The sequence below is a fragment of the Heteronotia binoei genome, chromosome 3, assembly GCF_032191835.1.
Source record: "Heteronotia binoei isolate CCM8104 ecotype False Entrance Well chromosome 3, APGP_CSIRO_Hbin_v1, whole genome shotgun sequence".
Classification (NCBI taxonomy): Eukaryota; Metazoa; Chordata; class Lepidosauria; order Squamata; family Gekkonidae; genus Heteronotia; species Heteronotia binoei.
The window spans coordinates 22,209,437-22,235,040 of NC_083225.1; the positions used below are offsets into that span (position 1 = coordinate 22,209,437).

The following is a 25,604-nucleotide window of genomic DNA, read 5'->3' on the forward strand; positions in this document are numbered from 1 at the left end:
TTTTGGGGCTCATAGAATTGGACCCCCTGGTCTAATCTTTTTGAAACTTGGAGGGTATTTTGGGGAGAGGCACTTAATGCTATACTGAAAATTTGGTGCCTCTACCCCAAAAAAACCAGCCCCCTCCAGAGCCCCAGATACCCGCAGATCAATTCTCCTTGATTTTCTATGGAAATAAATCTCCATAGGGAATAATAGAGTTCCCAGCAGACATTTCCCTCCCCTCCCCCCACTTTCTGACGACCCTGAAGCGGGGAGAGGGTCTCCAAACCGGGGGATCCCATGCCCCCACCTGGGGATTGGCAACCCTAGCCTCCAAGGCAGCTCATGCTTTTAAGGGGGGGGAACATCGCATTTAAAAAACACTAAAACCAGGCCTTGAATTCAGTGGGATCTCACAGAAGTGCAGCTCCGGAACCTTTTTGACGCCCCTCCTCCTCCCCCCTACCTACCTGGTCCATTGAATAGGAGGTGCAACTGCATAACAATCCCTGGATTAGAAGAGCGGGCAGCCAGCCAGCCACCAGGGGCTTTGCCACACCCCTAGCAACCCTCATTAACCTCTGGAGAAGCCCGCACCACCTTTTCCCCACATCTTATGTGATTTTGGGCTGTGGGTGTCTTGCTGGCCTTTTGACTGGGGGTGGGGGCGGCCCAGGAGAGCCCCAGGTGAGTGAGGCCTGCTTGGGCTGGCTGGATCTCTAGCCAGCCCAAGCAGGTCTCGCTTGCTCAGGGCTCTCCTTTCTTGTATCGGGTTGCTTTCGGCTGGGAGGGGCAGCACATGCTAATGAGTTATGCTAATGAGCTCCACCACCGGGTTTGGGGAGGGAAGGGCCTCAGTGGGGTGCCACGCCATAGAATCCACCCTCCAAAGCAGCCATTTTCTCCGGGGGAGCTGATCCTTGTAGTCCGGAGATCAGTTGTAATCACTTGAGATCTCCAGCCAACATCTGGAGATTGGTAACACTAGGAATAGTAGCTTCTTTAAAAAGCATCAGGTGGCAGAAATGAAGCTTCCAGGACTACTCAGGAAAAAAAAAGAAAATGTGAGCTTTCTTTTCACCGGCGGCTTTTATTGCTTTTAGGTGAATGAGCTGTTTATTCTGAACAATGAAGCCGCTTCTGCTTTTCTTCCTGGGCGCCCTGCTTCTCCCAGGACTCCAAGGTGAGTCAACAACGTCTGGGTCTTAGGAAGAGTTCATCTCCTCACAAGATCTTGGCTGTGGCGGCATGTTGCCCCCACCCCACCCCCCGGCAGCACCACCACCAAGGCTGGAAGGACGAGCTCTGAGATGCAGCTCATCAGTTTGAGACCTGCGGAACTTGGTGGAAGCTGAAGCGTCCTTGTGCGTAGGAAATACATTCATTTGGCACATATACCCTCTCTTTGGGCCCTTCCAGAAAGGCCAGCCCACGTTTAACTGCAATTGGGAGTGTGTGGTTGGGGGGCAGAACCTCGGCTCTGCATGCAGAAGGTCCCAGGTACAGTCCTCAGCTGCATCTCTAGTTAAGATGATCATGTAGGAAGTGACATGAGAGACCTTTTTTTGCCTGGAGAACTGCTGTCCGTCTGAGTAGACGATGCTGACATCAGAAGAGCCCTGCTGGGTCAGGCCAGTGAAGGCTCGTCATCTTGTCCAGCCTCCTGTCACACAGCAGCCAACCAGGGACTTCCAGGGCACAGAAGGTTGGCTCCTGGCTCTGAGAGTCAGCAGATTAGTGCCTCTGGATATGGAGGGTCCCCTCAGCTAGCATGGGCAGAAGCTGTTATCTAGTAGACTTATCTAGTCCCCTTTTCAAGAAGTTTATTCTTGCCGCCATCACTACATCTCCTGGCAGCGAATCCCACATTTTAATCACTCTCTGTGTGTAAAGACTTTTCCCTTATGTCCGTCCTGAACTTCCTGCCCATCAGCTTCCTTGGATACCCTCGAGTTCTAGGATTTTGGGAGAGGGAGAAAAACCTCTCTTGGTCAACTCTCTGCACCTCATGCAGAGGTAGAATTCGAGCAGGAGCTCATTTTCATATTAGGCCATGCCCCCTGATGTAGCCAATCCTCCACGAGCTTTTGCTGTTGTTGTTCAGTCGTGCAGTCGAGCCCGACTCTTTGAGACCCCCTGGACAAAGTCACGCCAGGCCCTCCTGTCTTCCACCATCCTCCGAAGTCTGCTCAAATTCATGTTTGTTACGTCAGTAACGCTGTCCAGCCATCTCCTCTTTTGCCATCCCCTTCTTCTTTTGCCTTCTGTCTTTCCCAGCATCAGGATCTTCTCCAGTGAGTGCTCCCTTCTCATTTGGTGGCCAAAGTATTTGAGCTTCAGCTTCAGCATCTGACCTTCCAGGGAACAGTCTGGGTTGATTTCCCCTAGGACTGACTGATTGGATCTTCTTGCAGTCCAAGGGACTTACAAGGCTCTTTTTTGTAAGCTCTTTTTTGTAAGCTCTTGGAGAATTGGATACATCAGGGGTGTGTGGCCTAATATGCAAAGGAGCTCCTGCTAGAATTCCACCCCTGGCCTCATGCATAATTTTAATGCCCCTCTTCCAGTCATCTCCTTTCTCAGCTGAAAAGTCCCAGACTCTTCAGCCTTTACTCCTAGAGAAGGTGCTCAAACTCCCCTCCCCCCCCCTCATCATCTTGGTTGCCCTTCTCTGTACTTTCCCCAGCTCTGCTGCAGCAGTGAACTGGGCTGACCCTTTTCCTTGAGCTACAACCCTTCCCCCCCCCCCTCAATCTCAGCAAGATCAGGACCAGCTGCCAGCCTAGACTCAAAGTTGGGGGATTCTTTGTCCCTGTGGACTGAGACCATGGGTGGGCCACGGTTGTGACTCAGAAGGCACGTGTGTGCTGTAAGCCGTGCTCTGTGCAGGCATGCGGTGTGCTGGCACAGCGGCCCCCACACAGGTTGCTCATGTATGAAGATCCACGTCATGTGATTCATCACTCAAGCATTGGCCCGAGAACGTCCCCTTGTGGGTAAAGCTGAACTGCTGTGGGAGGAGGATGCTCAGTTTTTGGATTACACCGCAGCCGGTGATTGCAAGGCAGGCCGGCTGGCATCGGTGCTACAAGCCAGTTCGAAGGGCATCCCCTGCTACCCCTGCTGTGTTGGGATTCCTTTTGCAAACTGCCAAGGGCCCCAGGAGACCTGTTACTCAGCCGGCCAGGGAGGGGACCGCCAGAGCCTTGGGCAGGTGAGGTCCGTAGGTGGGGGAGGTCACTGATCCTGGCCCCAGACACACCCGCACTTTCCCCTTCAAGCACTGTGTGCCCCCACCAAAGGCTCAGTGAATGGTGCTTGCAGAGCTGCACCAAATTCCCTGTGCCCCGCAGAGACCGGGCATGGAGCGACTGTGGGGAGGAATCCACACCTGAACACTCTGCCGCACCACAGACTGTCTGGCAAGCGGCTCCCCGTGTTTATTTAGTCTAGGCAGTCTGTTACGCGATGGATCGAGATGGGTCGCCACGTTAGTCTGTCTGTAGCAGTAGAAAAGGGCAAGAATCCAGGAGCACCTTCAAGGGACTCGTAGAAGCTCCTCCCCCACCCCACCCCGCCCCGGACTCTGGCTCTTTTCTGTTATTTGAAGCTGATGGCTGGTGCCAAAACAAACTGGCTTTTAAGAGGTCTTTCTTTCTACACTTGTGGGTGTGCCTGGGCAGCTCACAGGCAGTAAGTGCCGAAAGCCACGTGACAAAGAACCATGGGGAGGGACGGTGGCTCAGTGGTAGAGCATCTGCTTGGGAAGCAGAAGGTCCCAGGTTCAATCCCTGGCATCTCCAGCTAAAAAGGGCCCAGGCAAATAGGCATGAAAAACCTCAGCTTGAGACCCTGGAGAGCCACTGCTGGTCAGGGGAGGGACAGTGGCTCAGTGGTAGAGCATCTGCTTGGGAAGCAGAAGGTCCCAGGTTCAATCCCTGGCCTCTCCAAAAAAGGGTCCAGGCAAATAGGCGTGAAAAACCTCAGCTTGAGACCCTCGAGAGCCTCTGCCAGTCTGAGAAGACAATACTGTCTTTAATGGACTGAGGGTCTGATTCAGTATAAGGCAGCTTCATATCTTCATATGTTGAACCGGATTTCTGTGTGGAATATATAAACTTTATAATATGCACAGTAAGATTCTGACTGAGAGGAGAAGGGGGGGGGGGGCGTTCAACCCTTCAGCCTCTACTTAGCCTGGTTCACTGACATGACGTGGGTTGCTATTAAAAGATAGATTCTTATTTCCACCCCCATCGTACCATGCGAAGCCAGTTGTAAGCAGAGAACTGAGGGTGGGGGTGGGGTTTGAAGGTTAAATCCTGTGCGGTCCCAATCCACATGAGTGCAGTGTGTGCATGCACACCCACCCACACACTCACATTCTCTTGTACACCTGGATGAAGATCTGTTATTGTGTCCATCGTGCCTGTTCTGGCTTGTGGAAGTTTGCAGACAGATGTGATCAACTGACAGATCAGATCGATGGAGACCTTTTCCTATTTGTTTCCCACGGCACCTGAGGGTGTGCAATGGAAACCTGAGCACCGATGTTCTCCAAAAAGTTCTTTCAATTATTTTTCCCGCTCTGTATAGAAGATGTTTATACTATTTGAAAAGACAACTGTCTGATGCCAGCTTTGCTGAGTGGCAATCTGATGTGTGTGTGTGGGGGGGGGGGGGTTGTTTCTGTGATCTTTCAGGGTCCAGCCAGCGGAAAGTGCGGTTCCTGTTTGGGAACATTTTTGGAAACAACAACCCTCCTCCTGTTGCCACGGAAGCCCCACCTGCTCTGCCGGAAGAGCCAGCCTCCTTTTGCCAGGGTGGCTGTCGGGACGGCTGGTTCTCTTACATGGGCCAGTGCTACTTATTTGTCCAGGACCCGAAGACGTGGGAAGGAGCAGAGGTACTGGGCAGGGAGGGTCCAGCCCCCGTTGTGTGGCCTTTCTTCATTCCTATCCATTTTTGCTATGATGTCTGTAACACCTCCTTCCTTGGGACCGCCCTCGGGAACTGCAAAGCAATGCAGAGCATGTTGCAAGAATCCCAATCCACACTCCACTTTTTTTTCAAAATGTTAAGTTCAGCCTATCTTGAAGATTTGCTCACAAGCAATAACGTGAGCAGTCTTCCATTTGCGCAGATAAGAACATGAGCCCTGCTGGATCAGACCAAGGGTCTGTCCAGTCCAGTCTCCTACCTCACACGGTGGCCAACGAATTCCTCTGGAGGACCAACAACAGGGTGCAGAGGCTGAGGCCTTCCCATGAGAAGAACATCAGAACAGTGCTTCTGGATCAGACCAGGGAGGGTCCATCTAGTCCAGCCTCCTGTCTCACATGGTGGCCAACCAATTCCTCTGGAGGGCCAACAACAGGGCAGAGAGGCTGAGGCTTTCCCCTGATGTTGCCTCCTGGCTCTGGGATTCAGGGGTTCACTGCTGTTGAACATGGCGGTTCCCCTCAGTCATTGTGGCTACCCTGCATGAATCTATCGAATCTTTTAAAGCTGTCTAGTCCTGTGGAGAGAAAGGCAGGATATAAACAAGATAATTAAAACAGTGGCAGGTTTTGGCATGTGAACGATGTGTGCTTGAACAGTCTGTCCCAGGCCATCACGGAATGCCTCTTTCAAAGGTTGCCGAGTTCAGCTCCACGTGCGGCTTCTGCGTTACCACAGTTGGCAGCATCCTTCCTTCACCTCTTTGCAGCCAGGACCCTTCCCTTCCTTCATGCCCCAAAAGTGCTCCCCTCCGTGGCTAAGGAAACCTCACTCAACCCCCGCTCCCCCCCCGACACACACTGTAGCAAAGATGAAATGGGCCCAAGGCTCAGAAACCCTCCGTCAACTTCAGGACGCTCCTTAGTGGAGTTCCCTCCTTCTCAACCCACTGACTCCAAACTCTGTTTAGGACTGTGCTGTTGGTGTGTTCATTACGACAGCTGGGAACCGCAGAAGTTGACATGAAAGTGACCACCGTGTGAGACAGGGTGCCTAGCCATGGAGGGGCACACGGTTAGGACATAAATAACGAGGTGGGGGGGAGGAGAAAGAGGGAGTGCGTTGGACTGATTCCTCACTGGCAGTTGCTCCTCCTTGGGGGCTTCTGCTGGAGCTGGCTCAAGCAGTCGATTCCCCACCAGTGGCTGCACAGGGGCCTTTTGATCCGCAGCTACGTCCCATTCCCCTCCATGGTGACCGGATCTCCAAGAAACCAGATCTGGCCACTGCGAGGGATTTGGGGGGTAGCCGCGGATCAATAGGAACTTGCGCAGCAACTGGCAGGGAATTCCATCTGAGCGCTACAAGATCTGCTGGATGTGGACAATAGGTCACATCTGTGAGGCAGAATCTGCCATCTTAGTCTGTCTAGTTTTAGATTTCATATATTTTAAACTGGTGTTTTACTGTTGACTGTTTTAATGATGTAACCCCCCCCCCCCCCGAGTCTGTTCTATGGGAAGGGCAGGCTAAAAATAAAATAAAATAAAATTCATCACCTGACTGTGGCTTGAGGCCCTGAGCTGTATGGCCCCGGCTAGCCCAATCTCATCAGAAGCTAACCGGGGTCAGCTCTGGTTAGGTCTTGGATGGGAGGCCACCAAGGAAAGGCAGGGTCAGAGGTAGGCAATGGCAAACCGCGGCTGAACACCCCTTGCCTCAAAAACCCCAGAAGGGGCCACCTAAAGTGGGCTGAGACTTGACTGCACTTTCTCCCGCCCCCTTCCTGATTCCTTCTTCCTGCTCTCCAACCACTTCTAACTTTATTTAATTCCCAGCGTGTGTGTCAAAGTTTAGTGAGCGGGGGGCACCTGACCAGCATTGCGAGTGCCGACCACAACGACTTCCTTGTCAGCCTGGCTGCTTCCACGGGACATCAGACAGCCCAGTTCTGGACAGGAGGGAGTCACCGGAAGGCAAGTTCAGCCAACCCCCACCCTGCCCTCTTTGCAGCCTTGGCTCAGCAGATATCAGGCCTCTTTACTGTCTTCACAAAAAGACTTATACTGCCGGTTTAAAAAGGCAGCACCATAATACCTGAAAGGGAAATATAACTCTTTGACATTTCCGAGATATATTAAACGCACATCCATGTTGTCTTTGAAAGGATTCCCTCTCAGGGCCACCACGGCTGGCTCTGTTTGGCATAAACAGCATCCTGTTTATGCCAAAGGTGCAACAGGGCCCTGGGCCCACCAATGTGTTTCCTGCACTCATGTGCTTTTTCCCCAAAGCTCATCTTGCCGATACTCCCTCTAAACTGTGGAGTCTTGTGAGCAAAAATTCTACTTTGTGGATCATATGCTGAACATGAGTCAACAGTGTGATGCGGCGGCTAAAAAAGGCAAATGCAATTTTGGGCTGTATCAACAGAAGTATAGTGTCCAGATCACGTGATGTGATGGTATCGCTTTACTCTGCTCTGGTAAGACCTCACCTGCAGTATTGTGTTCAGTTTTGGGCACCACATTTTAAGAAGGATATAGACAAGCTGGAACGGGTCCAGAGGAGGGTGACGAAGATGGTGAGGGGTCCGGAGACCAAGTCCTATGAGGAAAGGTTGAAGGAGCTGGGCATGTTTAGCCTGGAGAGGAGGCGGCTGGGGATGTCCTCCTGGGGATGAACTGGAGGAGATGATCCCATCGATATGATTTCCCGCTGTGTCATGAGAAGCTTTTAAGTGGCCCCTTTCCCCATATCAGGCCTCCATGAAAGAGACACCACACTTTCCCTCAGGCAACCCTGGCCTACACTTACGCCCCCCCCACAAACGGAGTCACCATCTCTGCCTTTTTGAAACTTGGGGGGTATTTTGAGAAGAGGCACTAGATGCTGTACTGAAAATTTGCTGCCTCTACCCTAATACACAGCCCCCCCCCCCCAGAGCCCCAGTTACCCACGGATCAAGTCTCCATTTTTTCTATGGGAATAAATCTCCATAGGGAATAACAGAGTTCCCAGCAGACATTTCCCTCCCCTCCCCTCCCCCCGCTTTCTGACGACCCTGAAGCGGGGGGAGGGCCTCCAAACCGGGGGATCCCCTGCCCCCACCTGGGGATTGGCAACCCTACCGGGGGTTCTGGATCCAGGGCTGTGGCATTGCCAGACTTTGTTGCCCTTCTCCAAACTTTGGCAGATTTCACTTTAGGAACGTTTGCAGGTGCAAACACACTTTCCACCTGAAACTACAGCATGCTGAAGAAACACAACATGGGCGATGTCTGAAATGTTTTCTCAGGCTTGTCTATCGGGGCAGAACTTCACTACGTCTGATTGGAAGTCTCCATAATCTGTGCACACAGAATAAGGGTGGGTGACAGATTCAAGGAGACTTCAGCATCAGAGCTGGATTTACGCACGAGCTAAGTAACACCCGAGGGCTTCTGTTTACAAGGACCCTCTTACTTTAAAAAAAAAAAATGCAAAACTACTAACTACCCACTTGGTAGCTTAGGTCCTCAGCAGCTGCTACGCTCACCCCTGTTTTAACACTTCCTTTCACCGCGCACTTCACTGCAGGCAACAAAGTTCTCCTTTTCTGGAAAATGTGAATATCTGAAAACATTTCATCTCTTGGATACTCATTAAACTCTGCTTTGGGGTTTCCGCTTTTCGCAGGGGTCCTCTCTCCAATGGACGGATGGTTCCGTGGCAAATTTCATCCAGCGCCCTTTGTCCTCAATTCTGCAAGCGGTTGGAGATACCATCAACACTCTTCTCAACATTCGCATCTGCTTGAAACTGAATATAAATCTTGGAGGTACGGCACTCTTCCAATAGCCAGGGACTGGCCTGCTTGCTACAGCTATGACTTAAGGTTTTATTACGGGGAGGTACGGTGGCTCAGTGGTAGAGCATCTGCTTGGGAAGCAGAAGGTCCCAGGTTCAATCCCCGGCATCTCCAAAAAAGGGTCCAGGCAAATAGGTGTGAAACACCTCAGCTTGAGAGACCCTGGAGAGCCGCTGCCAGTCTGAGAAGACAGTACTGACTTTGATGGACCAAGGGTCTGATTCAGTATAAGGCAGCTTCATATGTTCATATGTACCTTGGTAAAACCCTTATGCTTGCAGTGGCGGGGGTGGGGGGGAGGAGACAACAGGCTTAATCAAAATAATAAGCGTTGGGGGTATCCCACCCAAACTCAACAGTGAGTTCTCTGCATGTGCAGATTTTTTAAAAAAAAACAGCCAGAATTCAGCAACAGCATTTTGTGTTTCTGTAGCAACCTAAAGAGTCCCGTAGCGCAGCGTGGTAATGCTGCAGTACTGCAGTTGGAGCCCTCTGCTCACAACCTGAGTTTGATCCCAGCGGAAGCTGGTTCAGGTAGACGGCTCCAGGTTGACTCAGCCTACCACCCTTCAGAGGTCGGTCAAATGAGTCCCCGGCTTGCTGGGGGGAAAGCGTAGAGGACTGGGGAAGGCAAGGGCAAACCACCCCGTAAAGAGTCTGCCGTGAAAACGTGAAAGCAACGTCACCCCAGAGTCGGAAACGACTGGTGCTTGCACAGGGGACTACCTCTACCTTTAGCAACCTAAACCAGTGTCCAAACACTGGCAGGGGCAAAGGAGGGGGGGGGAGCCAGAATCTATGGCTGGGGAGGAGGTCTGGTGGCACCGGCCACAGCAACAGGTGGGAGGCAGTGCAGGAAGCTAAAAAAGACCTGCGGTGGGGCTCCCTTTGATTCATTTACTCAGCCTCTTTCTAGGATGCTTTTCTGCCATACATCTAAAACGGTTTCCAGGTACACAGTGGTGGTGGTAGAGGAGGAGGGGGAAAGTGGCATCAAGTCCCAGCTGACTTGTGGTGATCCTGGAGGGTTTGTTGAGGCGAGAGACCTCCAGAGGTGGTTTCTCATTTCCTGCCTCTGTGGGACAACCAACCACCCGGCAGGACTTCAGACGTCTCCTACCCAAGTACTAACCAGGAGCTGACTCTGCTTCGCTTTCTGGGCCGTCTAGGTCAGGGCAGATGTACAGATAAGTACCATAAAACCAGCAACAACGAACGGAAGCAATAAGCGCAACTACGGGTCGGTTTCTAAAGGTGCTTTAAAAATAGGTCAGTCCTACATTTCCCCCCTAAAGGCCACCTCTGAAACTCCTCCTCCTCTAGGCGGCCCATTCCAAATGCCTGGGTCTGCCCCACGGGGGGTGCCTGAGCACCAGCTGGAAGCCCCCTCTGCCTCCCCATGAGCAGCACTTGTTGTGAGGAGTGTGACAAACTGGGGGGGCATGGGGGGGGTTGCATGCTGGTGCCAGGCCCTTAAGAGCTTTAAAGGTCAAATCCAGCACTGTGGACTTGAGTTGGAGGCAGAGGCTTCAGAAGGGTGGAGGTGGGGCCACCTGGCCAGCTCCCCCCTTGACCCTTGCTGCATTTTGTCTCAGGAAGGTCAAAACCCTCACCGGAGACCCCTCCTCATGCCCACTGGGGCTCCAGGCCATTCCAAAGGCTCACGCCATGTCCCACTCCTGCTGACAGATCTAAGAACACTGGCAGTGAAGCCTTTGACCATCCACGGGGCTTTTTTTGAGCAGGAGCGCAGTTCCGCCTGGCTGAGTGTCGGGGGAGTGGCCTAATATGCAAACAAGTTTCTGTGGGGCCTTTTCTATTAAAAAAAAACCCCTGTGTGAAACAATGGTGACATTGAGGGGAGTGGTCTAATATGCAAATGAGTTCCTGCTGCATGTGGAGATCATGTACCATGGTCACCAGTGCCATCTCCAGTCCATAACCAGCCAGACTGCAAGGGATAATAAGGGTGGACGTATCATCCAGGAAGCCCTGGAGATACTGTGCCAAACCCATCCTGTCACCTTACAGATCGGCCTGTATCTTGCAGGATCATTTGCTGGCAAGAAGGATCCTTCACACACACACACACACACACACACGCCAGCAATAGTGTAATATTTGCTTCCTTTATATCATGTCTGGAGAAGCCGAGAGTTCCACTGATATGGGTTAATAACTGTTCTCTGCCAGGGCTATTTCCCAAAATCTTTAATCAGCCACTTCCAGGACCTAACTGGCAGGAAGTGGCCTTCACAGCTCCCATAACCCTGTCAGCATCCATCAGGGAGACCGTTCCAAAGCTATCCAGATAAACGCAACCAGACAGCACTGCTGACATCTCTGCTGCCTGATTTGTGCACTACCTGAGCTTGTCAGACAAGCGGAGAGAGGTTGCCTCAGCAAAGAATCTGACATCCATGTCAGAGCTAGTATGAAGTTCCAGTTCAGCCCTACTAGGAATGGGCGTCACTGAGCTATGGGCAATTCTGAAGAGCTGAGCCAGAGGGGATTCTGCAGGCAGAAATGGCTCAGCTCAGTGGTAAACCAAAGAGCCAGAATCCTTCCTCAGCTTTGGGAAAGAGAGACTGGGAGAGGAGGGAGGAAATGGGATTTCCCCTCAAAAGTCCCCCTCCCCCCCCCCAAACCCATTAGTCCTGCAAAGTTTGGTGTAGTGGTTAAGTATGCGGACTCTTATCTGGGAGAACCGGGTTTGGTTCTTCACTCCTCCACTTGCAGCTGCTGGAATGGCCTTGGGTCAGCCATAGCTCTGGCAGAGTTGTCCTTAAAAGGGCAGCTGCTGTAAGAGCTCTCTCAGCCTCTCACAGGGTGTCTGTTGTGGGGGAGGAAGGTAAAGGAGATTGTGACTGCTCTGAGATTCAGAGTATAAGACAGGATAGAAATCCAGTTTCTTCTTCTTCTTCCTTAGTTTATCCAAAAGGGTGTCTGTTGCGGAGGGAGGGGGGAAATCTCGCTTTCCAGCAGAATTCTAACAGATCTGTATGTTCCAATCATTTTCTAGGCGACGGATACTGTATTTTGTTAACACAGAGAAATCATTAGCATCTAGCCAGCTGGAAAGATTCATCTTAATACTTTGTTAGGAATGCAATTGGCATCCTGAGGGGGAATGTATAAGAAGGAAAGTTAGTGGTGATTTATGCACAACCTCTGGCCTTCTTTCAAATGAGGCCAGCCTTTTTGTCAAATGCATCCCAAGCCAAGTTCAATGCCCGGTTGAAGGGAATGTCAACCGCTGGTTGCTCTTTCACCACCACAAATGGGGAGGGGAGGGGAGGGATGCAAACTCTGGCATTCCTGGCCGAATAAGCGGGAATGGTGTTGCATTCCCATTCTTGCGGCAGCATCCCTAGAAATCCCTTGGAGAGAGGACTCTGCTGCAACCAGAAGGGTCCAATGGACCTGTGCTGTTCCAGTCAGATGTCTGTAGGAGTGCAGAAACTCATCAAAGGAGAAACTTCCAAGGGAGAGCCCTGTGTTACTCCATTGGGGCACAAAGAGCTGGGAAGGAAGGCGTCTGCCGTAATAAATGTCCGAATTTGGGAGGCCCTGGGCAGAGAGGAGGAGCCAGGCAGGGGCCTCTGATGCCTACTGCTGGGCCACCCTTCTCGTCCACCAGCTCCCACGTTCACGCTTCCTTCCTCTGCCACTTGCAGACTTTTTGACCCTCTGCAGTCGCAGCTGCCCATGACGGTGCAGGGGCTGCCAGTGGCACTCCAGCCCTGTGCCCTCCTCCGGCAGCTCTGGGCAGTCGACGCAGCTGGGGGCACAGGAGGTAAAGCAGTTTCGAGCTGTGGGCCTCTGAGGACAGCAGGGAGTCCGCGGCAGTGGGCCTGGCAGTTAGGGTTGGCAAGTCCAATTCAAGAAATATCTGGGGACTTTGGGGGTGGAGCCAGGAGACTTTGGGGTGGAGCCAGGAGCAAGGGTGTGACAAACATAATTGAACTCCAAAAGGAGTTCTGGCCATCACATTTAAAGGGACGGCACACCTTTTCAATTCCTTCCTTCCATAGGAAATAATGAAGGATAGGGGCACCTTCTTTTGGGGCTCACAGAATTGGACCCCCTGGTCCAGTCTTTTTGAAACGTGGGGGGTATTTTGGGGAGAGGCACTAGATGCTATATTGAAAATATGGTGCCTCTACCTCAAAAAACAGCCCCCCCAGAGCCCCAGATACCTGCAGATCAATTCTCCATGATTTTCTATGGAAATAAATATCCATAGGGAATAATAGAATTCCCAGCAGACATTTCCCTCCCCTCCCCCCACTTTCTGACGACCCTGAAGCGAGGGGAGGGTCTCCAAACCGGGGGATCCCCTGCCCCCACCTGGGGATTGGCAACCCTACTGGCAGTTCCTCCCCCCAAGGTCTGCTGAGACCTGTAGTCACAGTGGAGCCTGTGAGGGCATTGCCTCCTGACTTCCAGACAGGGCCCCTGACTCCCCAGGGCCCTCCAGGGTGCAGCCTGCTTTTCTTCTTTTTGCCATGGCTGAGCTGCTGATGAAGCAGCCGTAGCTGGAGCTGAGAGATCCGAGCAGGGCCCAGTGCACTGCAGCAGCAAAAGCAGCTTGTGGAGAGGAGGGAGGGGGAGGAACTGGAGGCAGAGGAAGCTGAGGGGAATGGGCCGGGGGTGGGGTGGGGGGACAGACAGAGCTGCTGGCTGCAAAGCGCTGGGGTGGAGGAGAGGGAGGTGGAAGGCCCACCCACCCACTTGCACGCGTGGGGCAGTCCCTTCTTGACTCCACAGTTTTAGGGTTGGTTGCCTCGACTTGGCCACTTTCAGCGCCTCCAGCTTCTGCCCCTATTCCAGAAAGCTTCTGAGAAGTGACAACAGCCCTGCAGCGGATGGGAAAGGGGGGGGGGGGCTGACTTTTTAGAAAAAAAACCCAACTTTCAGAATCCTGGCTACGGCCCTGGGTACGCTGAGGCTGGCCCTGCCTGAAGGTGCTCTCTGCGGAGAGAAGATGCTGACAGAGTCCTTTGCGTTTCTTTTGCAAGACTTTCTTTTTTTCCTCTTCCAGGTCAGGGTAACTGGGACGGCTCAGACTGCAGGAAGAAGCTGCCCTTCGTCTGTAGTTACAAGCCCAGTCTTCTGCCGCCATAGAAGAGAATGCTGCCCCGCCCTTGGGACGTAGCTCCTCCCCCAGGGATTAGTGGCTCTTCTGCCTGCCCCAAACACACCCAATCAAGGCCCTATTAAAGATGTAGCTGTGTCATTTGCTAATGCGTTTCAGATGGGAAGATTGTTTTGAGGCCCCAGAAAACCAGGCTCACCTCCGCCTGAATGCTTAAAAAGGTCCATTTGCTATTTGGCCCCCACAGGGATTTGAAGAAAATTGATGAGAAACCTTTAATTTAAAATAATTACAATTCACTCACAAAAACATTACTTAGTCCTCCATTGAAGGGCCTGGAGTTACACATTTTAAATGCTGAAAACTCTCTCTTCTTCGAGTGTCAGATAAATCCATGGAGAGTTAATTGAATGTTATTGGATGCAGAAAACACACAAAAAAGTTCTGTAGTCTAATCACTAGTTTGAATAAAAGTCACACAAGCAACTATAGAAGAAAGTACAAATCAAACAGAAAAAGCATGAGTCTTGTCACCGAACACACAAAAACACACAAATTTGTCAGCTGTGAAGCTGCAGGCAAACTTGTCATTATGGTTAGGTATATTAAATGGCTACATGTTCTACATCACTGCTCCTACAGACAACTTTCTTTTGTTTTTTTCTTAATTGTAGCTTATGTATCACTTTAATTTGTTAGGCATAATAGCTGTCTAGATGTGCAGAGCACTGTCCGCTGAGAACTTCTCCCCAGTCTCATTCGATGAAAAGATGCGAATCCCATTCGCTTCACAGCTTCTACACATTTCCACAAAGTGTGTAGAGGAGAAGAGGTTGGAGGGCTTTGAAACAGAAAGGGTCAAAGGGGAGGCCCAGGCGTTTGTGGTGGTTACCGATGGAGGGGATCCTCCAGGGGCTGGTCAGAGTCCAAGCTGTGATTTCCACAAGCAGCTGCATTCACACACACTTTCATTATTGCTGTCTATACTGCGCACAATTTGTGATGGGCATGTCCACCAGCCGTTTCCAGCACTCGTCATGAATCATATGACAGATTATAATCCAAAAGAGTCATCAAATCCAATTGAAATGTAATGATGCTGGCACTGAGAACAAATCTACAAATATTACATTTCCAGGGACGTGATATCCTCAGACGTGATGTGATGAAGAGCTGATGCTCACTGCTGACCCGGACACGCCCCTCAAGAGGCTAACCATGCCACGTTCCCTGACCATTGGTTCTGCTGTGTGTGTGTGTGTGTGTGTGTTTAGTACCCTGAAAGTGACATCATAGGAAGGGCTTTGGTGCAGTGTGCTGAAAGTGACACCACTGGAAGAGGTGATGCTTGGGAAGTGACATCAATTACCTTTGTCCTGGAAGTGACATCACAGGACATCCTTGCTCCTGGCTCCACCCCAAAGCCTTCTGAGTCAGACCTGGCAACCCTATGCAGAAACCACCACGGAGAGCCCAAACTACCCAGGGAAAAGCTGGGACACATTCTGCTCCCCCCAGACCCCAAAGCCACCTCAAATTCACCAGCCAGTAGAGAAGGGCAATGCAGGCCAGGAGGCCACCAGGGAGGAGGAGGTGCTGGCCAGAAGGCAGGAACCGCACCAGCTGGGCTGGGAAGACTGGGGGATGATGATATTGGAATTATATCCCGCCCTCCACTCCGAAGAGTCTCAGAGTGGCTCACAATCTCCTTTCCCTTCCTCCCCCACAACAGACACCCTGTGAGGTAGATGAAGATACTGGATTTATATATCCCGCCCTCCACTCCGAAGAGTCTCAGAGCGGCTCACAATCTCCTTTCCCTTCCTCCCCCACAACAGACACCCTGTGAGGTAGATGAAGATATTGGATTTATATCCCGCCCTCCACTCCGAAGAGTCTCAGAGCGGCTCACAATCTCCTTTCCCTTCCTCAACCCACAACAGACACCCTGTGAGGTAGATGAAGATATTGGATTTATATTCCGCCCTCCACTCCGAAGAGTCTCACAGCGGCTCACAATCTCCTTCCCCTTCCTTCCACACAACAGACACCCTGTGAGGTGGGTGGGACTGGAGAGGGCTCTCACAGCAGCTGCCCTTTGAAGGGCAACCTTTGCCAGAGCTATGGCTGACCCAAGGCCATTCCAGCAGGTGCAAGTGGAGGAGTGGGGAATCCAACCCGGTTCTCCCAGATAAGAGAGCTATGGCTGACCCAAGGCCATTCCAGCAGGTGCAAGTGGAGGAGTGGGGAATCCAACCCGGTTCTCCCAGATAAGAGAGCTATGGCTCACCCCAGGCCATTCCAGCAGGTGCAAGTGGAGGAGTGGGGAATCCAACCCGGTTCTCCCAGATAAGAGTCCATGCACTTAACCACTACACCAAACTGGCTCTCAAACTGGGGAGAGCAAGCATCAGCATCACTGAGCTAAAGCTTGAATTTTAGGATTTAAAAAAAAAAAAAGAACCTGAGCAGCATGCGCACCTAACACATTTAAAATGCCCTAAAAGGTATTGTTTAGGGTCCGACTATATTCCTGGCTTCAGATGCCTCATATTTCACCACAATTGGCAGCATTTAATGTGCAATGACTATGACAAGCTCGATTTTATCTATTGAGCGATTTACAAATGTGTAACCTGCCTGCCCAGATGTTAAATGTTGCTAACAGTAAGCAGCAGATTAAAATTACAAGGCAGTGACAAAGATCAACCATAAATCACACTCCAAAGCTTGCTCTCCAAACTGTCCATCAAAATGCCCTGAAAGAAAGAAAAGCTTCAAGGGCTGACTTGAAGGCAAAGAGGGGAAACCAGCCAGCCCTTATCTAGCGAGCTGTCCCAAAAGGAAAGGCCTTTGTCACAGAACTCTCGCCACGCAAACTTGACCGCTGATGAAGTCACAGAATCATAGAGTTGGAAGGGACCTCCAGGGTCATCTAGTCCAACCCCCTGCACGATGCAGGAAACTCACAGCTGCCTCCCCCCCCAGGCACCCCAAGTGACCCCTTCTCCATGCGCAGAAGATGGGGGGGGGAACCCCCTCCCGGGGATAAATTAGCAGGGCCTTCTCTGCTGATCCAAATTGGCAGGTGGCCCTATATTGCTGCTGCTCCTTTTACAAGGTCAAAGAGCAAGCCCCTCCCCCCCCAGTGGCAGAATCGATGAGCATGCCTTGAACATATGAAGCTGCCTTATACTGAATCAGACCCTTGGTCCATCAAAGTCAGTATTGTCTACTCAGACTGGCAGCGGCTCTCCAGGGTCTCAAGCTGAGGTTTTCAACACCTATTTGCATGGACCCTTTTTTAGTGGAGATGCCGGGGATTGAACCTGGGACCTTCTGCTTCCCAAGCAGATGCTCTACCACTGAGCCACCGTCTTTCCCCTTTAGTGGCTCTCCAGGGTGTCTAGCTGAGGTTTTTCACACCTACTTGCCTGGACCCTTTTTAGTTGGAGATGCCAGGGATTGAACCTGGGACCTTCTGCTTCCCAAGCAGATGCTCTACCACTGAGCCACCGCCCCTCCCCTTTAATGGCTCTCCAGGGTCTCAAGCTGAGGTTTTTCACACCTCTTTGCCTGGACCCTTTTTTGGAGATGCCAGGGATTGAACCTGGGACCTTCTGCTTCCCAAGCAGATGCTCTACCACTGAGCCACCGTCCCTCCTTGGAAGTCTGGAGGTTAAAGGATGGCATTTAATGCAGTGTTGTTAATGGCCTGGGAGCAGGGTTCCCTCTAAGCCGAGTCCGTGTAAGCTAGCTCACAGTTTTTTAGTGTCCAGCCCACGCATTTTTTGTCTTAGCTCAGGAAGAATGCTTCTGGAGCAAACTACTGTAATTGATGCAGCAGCTCACAACTTTAATGCCAGGAGCTCACAGAGTAGAATTTTTGCTCACAAGACTTCCTAGCCCAGAGGGAACACCAACAGGGCACCCCTGAATTAGGCCTGCATAGCAGCAGCCAGCCGCCACGCAATGATTATGCTGCTCGCTCTGTTCCTTGCAAAGAGGAGCAAGACTCTCTCCTCAGTTGAAAACAACCCTTCCTATTTTATTCTGGCAAGGTCCAAACAGCCAATCGCAGCCAAACACAGACTTCATTAAACGTACCAAACAGAGAGGAGAGTCTCCAAAATATTTACCAAGAACATCCACCATTTTCTGGGCAAGGCTGAAATGTGGTCGAAAGAAGCAGGACAATGAGTTTGAATTGAAGGCTTGGATATGATTTGAGGCGGGATCCTGTGCCAAACTCGACGGTTTCGTCGGGGTTCCCATTTGGAAGGCAGCCGTCCTGGGCTCTTTCCCTGATTTCCACTGCAGAGTGGTTTTCGGCGATGGAGAGAGGAGTTACTCACAATGAAGTCATCAGCGAAATTAAGACAAGCGGCTTTGCAAAGGAACACTGCAGAAAGTTCTCGCAAAGGTCAACAAACAAACGGCTGAGCGAGCGCTCTGTTCTCCTTCCCTAGGCTCCAGCAGCCAGGGAGCTGGAAAGAGACCTTTAGAATAGGTCTGGGATTCACTGCATGGCCCTGAGGAGGTCAATACATCTTTGCTTCCAGGCCCATAGCCACGGAGGGGCCCGGGGGGGCACAGCCCCTCCATCCAACCACCCCCCCCTCAACATGTATGGCCCCTCCTTTCCCCAACAGGCCGCCCTCCCCCCCATCGCTGCCACGGTCGCCGCTACCCCCTCTGGCCCGCTCGCCCGACCCCCTTCGTTTGCCCCCCAGTTTGGTGTAGTGGTTAAGTGTGCGGACTCTTATCTGGGAGAACCAGGTTTGATTCCCCACTCCTCCACTTGCACCTGCTGGAATGGCCTTGGGTCAGCCATAGCTCTGGCAGAGGTTGTCCTTGAAAGGGCAGCTGCTGTGAGAGCCCTCCCAGCCCCACCCACCTCACAGGGTGTCTGTTGTGGGGGAGGAAGGGAAAGGAGATTGTAGGCCACTCTGAGACTCTGTCCTTGAAAGGGCAGCTTCTGGGAGAGCTCTCTCAGCCCCACCCACCTCACAGGGTGTCTGTTGTGGGGGAGGAAGGTAAAGGAGATTGTGAGCCGCTCTGAGACTCTTCAGAGTGGAGGGCGGGATATAAATCCAATATCTTCTTCTTCTTCTCCCCCCCCCCCCCCGGCTTGCTGCGACTAAAACTTAGTCCTGCTGCCAGCTGCTTCTTGCAGCCTGCATGTTTTGTTAAGAGGGTCTTTTAACAAAACATGCAGGCGTGGGCTGCGAGAAGAAGCCGGCAGCAAGACTTAGTTTTAGTCGCAGCGAGCCGGGGGGGGGGGGGGCAGGGGGGTGAATGGAGCACGGCGGGGTAGGGTTGCCAAGTCCAATTCAAGAAATATCTGGGGACTTTGGGGGTGGAGCCAGGAGACATTAGGGGTGGAGCCAAGATCAAGGCTGTGACAAGCATAATTGAACTCTAAGGGAGTTCTGGCCATCACATTTAAAAGGACGGCACACCTTTTCAATTCCTTCCTTCCATAGGAAATAATGAAGGATAGGGCCTTCTCTTTTGGGGTTCATAGAATTGGACCCCCTGGTCCAATCTTTTTGAAACTTGGGGGGTATTTTGGGGAGAGGCACTAGATGCTATACTGAAAATTTGGTGCCTCTACCCCAAAAGACAGCCCCCCCCAGAGCCCCAGATACCCGCAGATCAATTCTCCATGATTTTCTATGGGAATAAATCTCCATAGGGAATAATAGAGTTCCCAGCAGACACTTCCCTCCCCTCCCCCCACTTTCTGATGACCCTGAAGTGGGGGGAGGGTCTCCAAATCGAGGGATCCCCTGCCCCCACCTGGGGATTGGCAACCCTACGGCAGGGGTGGGCAAGCGGAGCACCCTGGCGAGGGCAGGGGCAGTGGATGGCGAGGGGCGCCTGGCTAGGGCGCTATTCTTCCTAGAGCCGCTCCTGCCCCCACTGGATCTGCCCGCTGCTCTTGCGGCCCCCCCATCATTTTTTTTCCTTTAGGGCCCCTCCACCAGAAATTTCCTGGCTACGGGTCTGGTTTGCTTTCAGTTAAAACAGGAAGATGATACAACAACTTGAATATTTCAAAGGGCTTCTCTCACACTACTGGCCACAGATTCGATACCTTTTTTGCAGGGCTTGCAAGATGGAGCTGTTCCGCCAGACTCTTGGCCGAGGCAGTGGATGGCCAAACCAAATCAACGTGGCCTCCCTTGCTGAAACATGCTGTAATCTATTGAAAGTGTGCTGGAGTAGACCATCTGACGACCCTTTTGTAGCATGAAACTGTTTGGCCGCAGTCAGACATACGTTTTTATCCGACACAGCAGCGCATGCTCTTCGGATTGAAAGTGCACGTCCATACGACAACATCTGAGAGTAGTCGGTGAGCTGTGGGTATCCCGTCATGCTGTGACTTACTGTCGGACTTTTTTGATAGTGGATAAAATCCGGTTCTAAATGCTTGACGACGGGCCAAAACCAGATTTCCCCTGTCTGATCATGCCAGCGTTAGCGAGTCATCTCAACTTGCATCCCAGATCAGCGCCATTTTTTTAAAAATCTTAGCGATACACGCATAACCGCAAAAGGATCAGCAAAAGGCAAAAGGCAGAAGGGCTCCTGGGTGCTTTAAGCACCACAACAGATGAATTCCGAGCAACTGCAAATGTTTCTTTTTAATTTTGTGGGGTTGAATTTTGTGACACAATCATTGTTTAGTCCGTATTTCTAGAAAATAGTCCCTGAGGTTGAGCCAATCAGCGGCATTGTTTATGCACATGCGCAAAGGCCGGGCCATCTGATCAGTCAATGACGGGACAGGCACTCGGCAAGGTGGAGGACGGGACAGGCACTCGGCAAAACAGGAACGCCTTGCTGATGGATTTGATGGTGCGTCTGACCGCAGCCTTTGACTTACTGTCAGCTAGAAATTGTACTGTTGTGAATTACTCTGTCTCCTGCTCTGTAATGAAGAGTTTAATTGTTTTAACGCACTGCTTTTATTCATTTTAATCCTGTCGTTCTTGTTGTCTGATTATGTTGTAGTCCTCCCTGAGCCCACTCGCAGGGTAGGGCGGAATATAAATTTCCTAAATAAAATGCAGGCGGGGCTCTTTGGGGGCCTGCTCCCTGCCAACAGGTTGGGGCCCTCCAGGGCGGGGCATTCCCCACCCCCAGTGGGAGCTTGGTAGCCCCAGAGTAAAGTGATACCATCACTTTGGATGATCTGGATACTATCCTTTGTTGATACAGCCCAATGTTTTATTTATTTATTATTTGGTAGACTTATATTCCACCCTTTCCCATGAGGGCTCAGGGCAGATTACAGACATAATAAAAACAGTTAGAAACCAACAATAAAATAATAGTATTTGCCGTTTTAGCTACCGCATCATACTGCTGATCTGAATGTAAGATTCTGGTTCTGTTTCATTCTTTCTGATGAAGTGTGTTTGGTGTCAAGACCCCCCCTTCAGTGCAGTAAGTCACATAGTCCATTTCTAAGGCAGGTTTATTCACTGACAGATGTAGAGGCAAAACAGGGTTTTGCTAAGACTAATGGTTCCCTCCAAAACCCTCCTCTATATAGCTTATCCCAAACCGTTACTATTTCAACCATACGCGGGAAAGCAGAGCGGGAATATTTGGCGGGCATTCCTTCAGAGTCTTGGGAATGCAGATGCACCATATCAGTATAGCACAGTCGGTCTTGAGCCGTGTCAGGCCGGTGGAAGAGGCTTCCTAGCAAGTTACAAAGATAAGCAATGCGGCAGGGAGGGGGAGTGAAATGAGGTGGATTTACATTGTAGCTAAGCTACATTCTCATCAGTACAAATCAGGTCAGCAGTATCTTACAGTGAGACACGGAAAGAGTCTTGACATTTGGCACATGAAAGCTCACACTTTGAATAAAATTTTGTTGGCCCTAATTTTGTTGGCCCTCCAGTTTTGTACAATTGCTTCAAACCAACACAGCTGCCCACCAGAATCTAACTGCTGACTCATGTTCAGTGTATGGTCCACTAAGACCCCTAGATCCTTTTCACACCTATTACTGCCAAGACAAGTCTCCCCAGTCATTTGCTTCTGGAGGTCTGAAGCACAGGGGCATTACACTAGGAACTTCTAACGCCTTCTCCTTAAGTATTTCTGGCCATGGGCTTCTACCCAGCATTACTTTAAGTTTGTCAAAATTTGCTTTCTTGAAGTCCGACCTATACATCTAACAATATACAGCTTTTCCCTTCCCCAACACTGTAAATTCCAAAATCACATGGTCACTACTGCTCAGGGTGCCCACTACATTCACCTGGTCGAACAGTTCTTCCTTGTTGGTGAGAATCAAGTCCAAGATAGCAGATCCCCTTGTTTCCCTCTCCACCTTCTGGAATGAAGTTGACAGCAGATCCCCTTGTTTCCCTCTCCACCTTCTGGAATGAAGTTGACAGCAGATCCCCTTGTTTCCCTCTCCACCTTCTGGAATGAAGTTGACAGCAGATCCCCTTGTTTCCCTCTCCACCTTCTGGAATGAAGTTGACAGCAGATCCCCTTGTTTCCCTCTCCACCTTCTGGAATGAAGTTGCCAGCAAGGCAAATCAGGGATTTGTTTGACCTTTTGTTTTTAGCAGAGTTAGACTTCCAGAAGATGTCTAGGTAAATGAAGTCTTGTCTCTTTGACCACTGTGTCCTTTCTCTTAGAGAACTTTGCGGTCTATTGCGGGAGCATCTCATCTAAGTCGTCTGCCTGGCATGGTGGTCTATAGCAGACCCTCACCATAATATTATTCTTATCTCCTACTCCTTTTATTTTTAACCAGAGACTCTCAATGGAACTTCCACACTCAGAGTCATATATTTCCTCATGAGTATATATCCTCCTTTACATATAATGCGACTCCTCCACCCTTCCTTATTTGTCTGCCCCTCTTAAATAAATTGAACCCCTGAATCCTAATATTCCAGTTCTGAGTGTCATCCCACCAAGTTTCCGCAACGCCTGTTAGGTCATAGTTCCCTTCCTTTCTCAGGACTTCCAGTCCTCCTGCTTCTTTCCCAGGCTGAGAAATGGCCATGATACATATATAACAGTGGGATTCTCAGTTCTTAAGATTTCTCCAGTGTCCCTTAGCAGTGCCCAAAGGAGGCCACGTCCTCTGTGATGCCGCTGTCGGTGCACTGGCTCCTGTACCGCTAAAGGCCCCCCCCCCTGGGATCAGGCCATCTTTAACCGTTGCATGCACTGCAGAAAAATGCCAGGAACAGTCCTCCACATGCAACTCACACAACAAGTTCAGAACATGACGTATCGGTGGGACTGCCATTTTTGAAAAAAAACCTGCTGCAGCTATGGGCCCAGAAGAGTGTGGGGTGACATCTGGGGACACAGGGGGATTCCATGAGTGCCATTAAAGCACTACGCCCAGGGCCAGCGCTACAGCTTCCGCGGCTCAAGGCAGACCCCTGCGCAGCGCCCCCCTCCCAGCTCCTTCAGGAAATGAAATGTTGTGCGCAGCACGATGACGTCAAAAGTGACGTCATCAAACAGGACAAGGACAGGGAGAGGCGATGATTGCGTATTGCGCTCCTGCAAGGAACGTGGTACGCAATCCCCCCCCCCCCCACTCAGGCTTCTTGCTTTGCATGAAGTCTGATTGGGGCGGGGAGAGCCGATGCTTGTGTACCGCACTCCTTGCAAGAAGCACGGTACGCAAGTCCCAGGCTCGGCTCATCAGGGGAGAGAGGGAGCACCCAGCAGTGCCCCCAGGCAGGGTGGCGCCCTAGGCAGCCACCTATCCCGCCTACTCCCACGTGTCTGCTCTGGCACTGCTCAGGTTTCTTGCTTTGCTTTGATTGGGGGCGGGAAGAGCCAATGCTTGCGTATCCTGCTCCTTGCAAGGAGTGCGGTACGCAAGCCTCGGGCCCGGCTCATCAGAGGAGAGAGGGGGTGCCCAGCAGCATCCCCAGGTGGGGTGGCGCCCTAGTCCGCCATCTACCCTGCCTACTCCCACATGCCGGCTCTGACTACACCTGTAGAGGAGGCTGAACTCTCGCTCACTGGTCCTGCCACCCAACCATCATGCCTGCAGCAGAAAGAGGAAACCGAACCCACCAGCTCTTCCGTGCGGCTGGGAACTCTGTAGAAAAGCAGTCTCTCTCTTTCGCTGTTTCTCTTTGCATTCACTCGTGTATGACCACAGACTGGGAACATGGCCAGCCAGTCTGCTGCTACAGGCCTTTATGGGCATCTCCTCCACACACACAGACAGACATGTCTGTGGGGACCACTCACAGAGAAGCATCTCCCACATAGTTCAGGTCACTCTCTCTATAGGATTTCCTTTTCTTAAAAAAAAAGATTCGATCAGCCATGTAACCTCTAAGGTCTCAAGCAGTGTGGTTTTGTGATGGCGTTTTTATTTGTCATTTTTATGTTTTATTCTGCTGCTTTCAGATTTGTGAATCTGTACATCATCAATAGGAAGACAGTAAATAAAAGGAATGCAGCCCAGAGGGGTCGTAGAACCAAGGAACCGGTGCAGTCCCAGGAGAGGAAGTGAAAAGTAACAAGAGAAGCTGAGGGCCAACTTTCCTGACTGGGGTTTTTACCAGCTGGGTTCCCTGCAGCCACAGAGCAAGACAGGAGAGGCCAGACAGGCTCCAAACACTGCCCTGGGGGGGAAGGAGAGCTCCTGACCTCCCCACAACCACTTTCCATGCGCAAGAGAAAGTTGCTTTTCTATTTTTGCTGTTCCATATGGAGTTTTCTGTGCACTTGAAGCAGCAAAAACAGGAAAAGAACCCTCCCCAGTCCTGTTTCTCCCCACCCACCCCCCCACCCCGGCCTAATATGGCTGAATTCAGCACCTCTTGAGTCTCTCCTTTGTTTTTTAAAAGACATTCCATGTAGCCATTGTGTGGCTGTGGGCAACCTGGACCCAACTAATTAAAAACTCTCATTTGACCTGTGCTCTGGGTAGCAAACACAGACATACACACAGACATATAAGAACCTAAGAGAAGCCATGTTGGATCAGGCCAATGGCCCATCCAGTCCAGCACTCTGTGTCACATAAGAACATAAGAGAAGCCATGTTGGATCAGGCCAGTGGCCCATCCAGTCCAGCACTCTGTGTCACATAAGAACATAAGAGAAGCCATGTTGGATCAGGCCAATGGCCCATCCAGTCCAACACTCTGTGTCACACAGTGGCCAAAAAACCCAGGTGCCATCAGGAGATTCATCAGTGGGGCCAGGACAATAGAAGCTCTCCTACTGTGCCCCCCAAGCACCAAGAATGCAGAGCATCGCTACGCCAGACATAAGAGAAGCCATGTTGGATCAGGCCAATGGCCCATCCAGTCCAACTCTCTGTGTCAGACAGTGGCCAAAAAACCCAGGCACCATCAGGAGGTCCATCAGTGGGGCCAGGACACTAGAAGCCCTCCCTCTGCGCCCTCCCATCCAATATATTGTGGCAGCCCGTTGCGTTTTCAAGAGAGGTCGTTTGTCCTTGCCTGCCTTTGCACGGCAACCTCCATCCAAGGACTAAACAAGGCCGACCCTGCTTAGCTCCTGAGATTAGACGAGGCTGGGATCTCCACATCAAGACAACCAGATTGTCACGGCTGGGGCCGGGTCAGGCAAAGTCCAGAGGCAGTCCGAGGTCTGTAGCCAGCAGGCAGGAGTGTCCAAGGTGCCAAATCCAAATCGCTGTGCAAGTATCGCAGGTCCGAGGTCCAGAAGCCGAGGTCAGG

At 51.4% G+C, this 25,604-nt stretch overlaps 1 protein-coding gene across 1 annotated transcript; it reads left to right on the forward strand.

The window, feature by feature from the left end:
• Positions 1–1,093: 1,093 nt before the first annotated feature.
• Positions 1,094–13,900, forward strand: LOC132568884 (snaclec bitiscetin subunit beta-like). Its single transcript, XM_060235069.1, has 5 exons — positions 1,094–1,165; positions 4,686–4,888; positions 6,762–6,899; positions 8,602–8,743; positions 13,818–13,900. The coding sequence occupies exons 1-5, from the start codon at positions 1,111–1,113 to the stop codon at positions 13,898–13,900; spliced, it is 621 nt and encodes a 206-aa protein (XP_060091052.1). The 5' UTR covers positions 1,094–1,110.
• Positions 13,901–25,604: the final 11,704 nt, after the last annotated feature.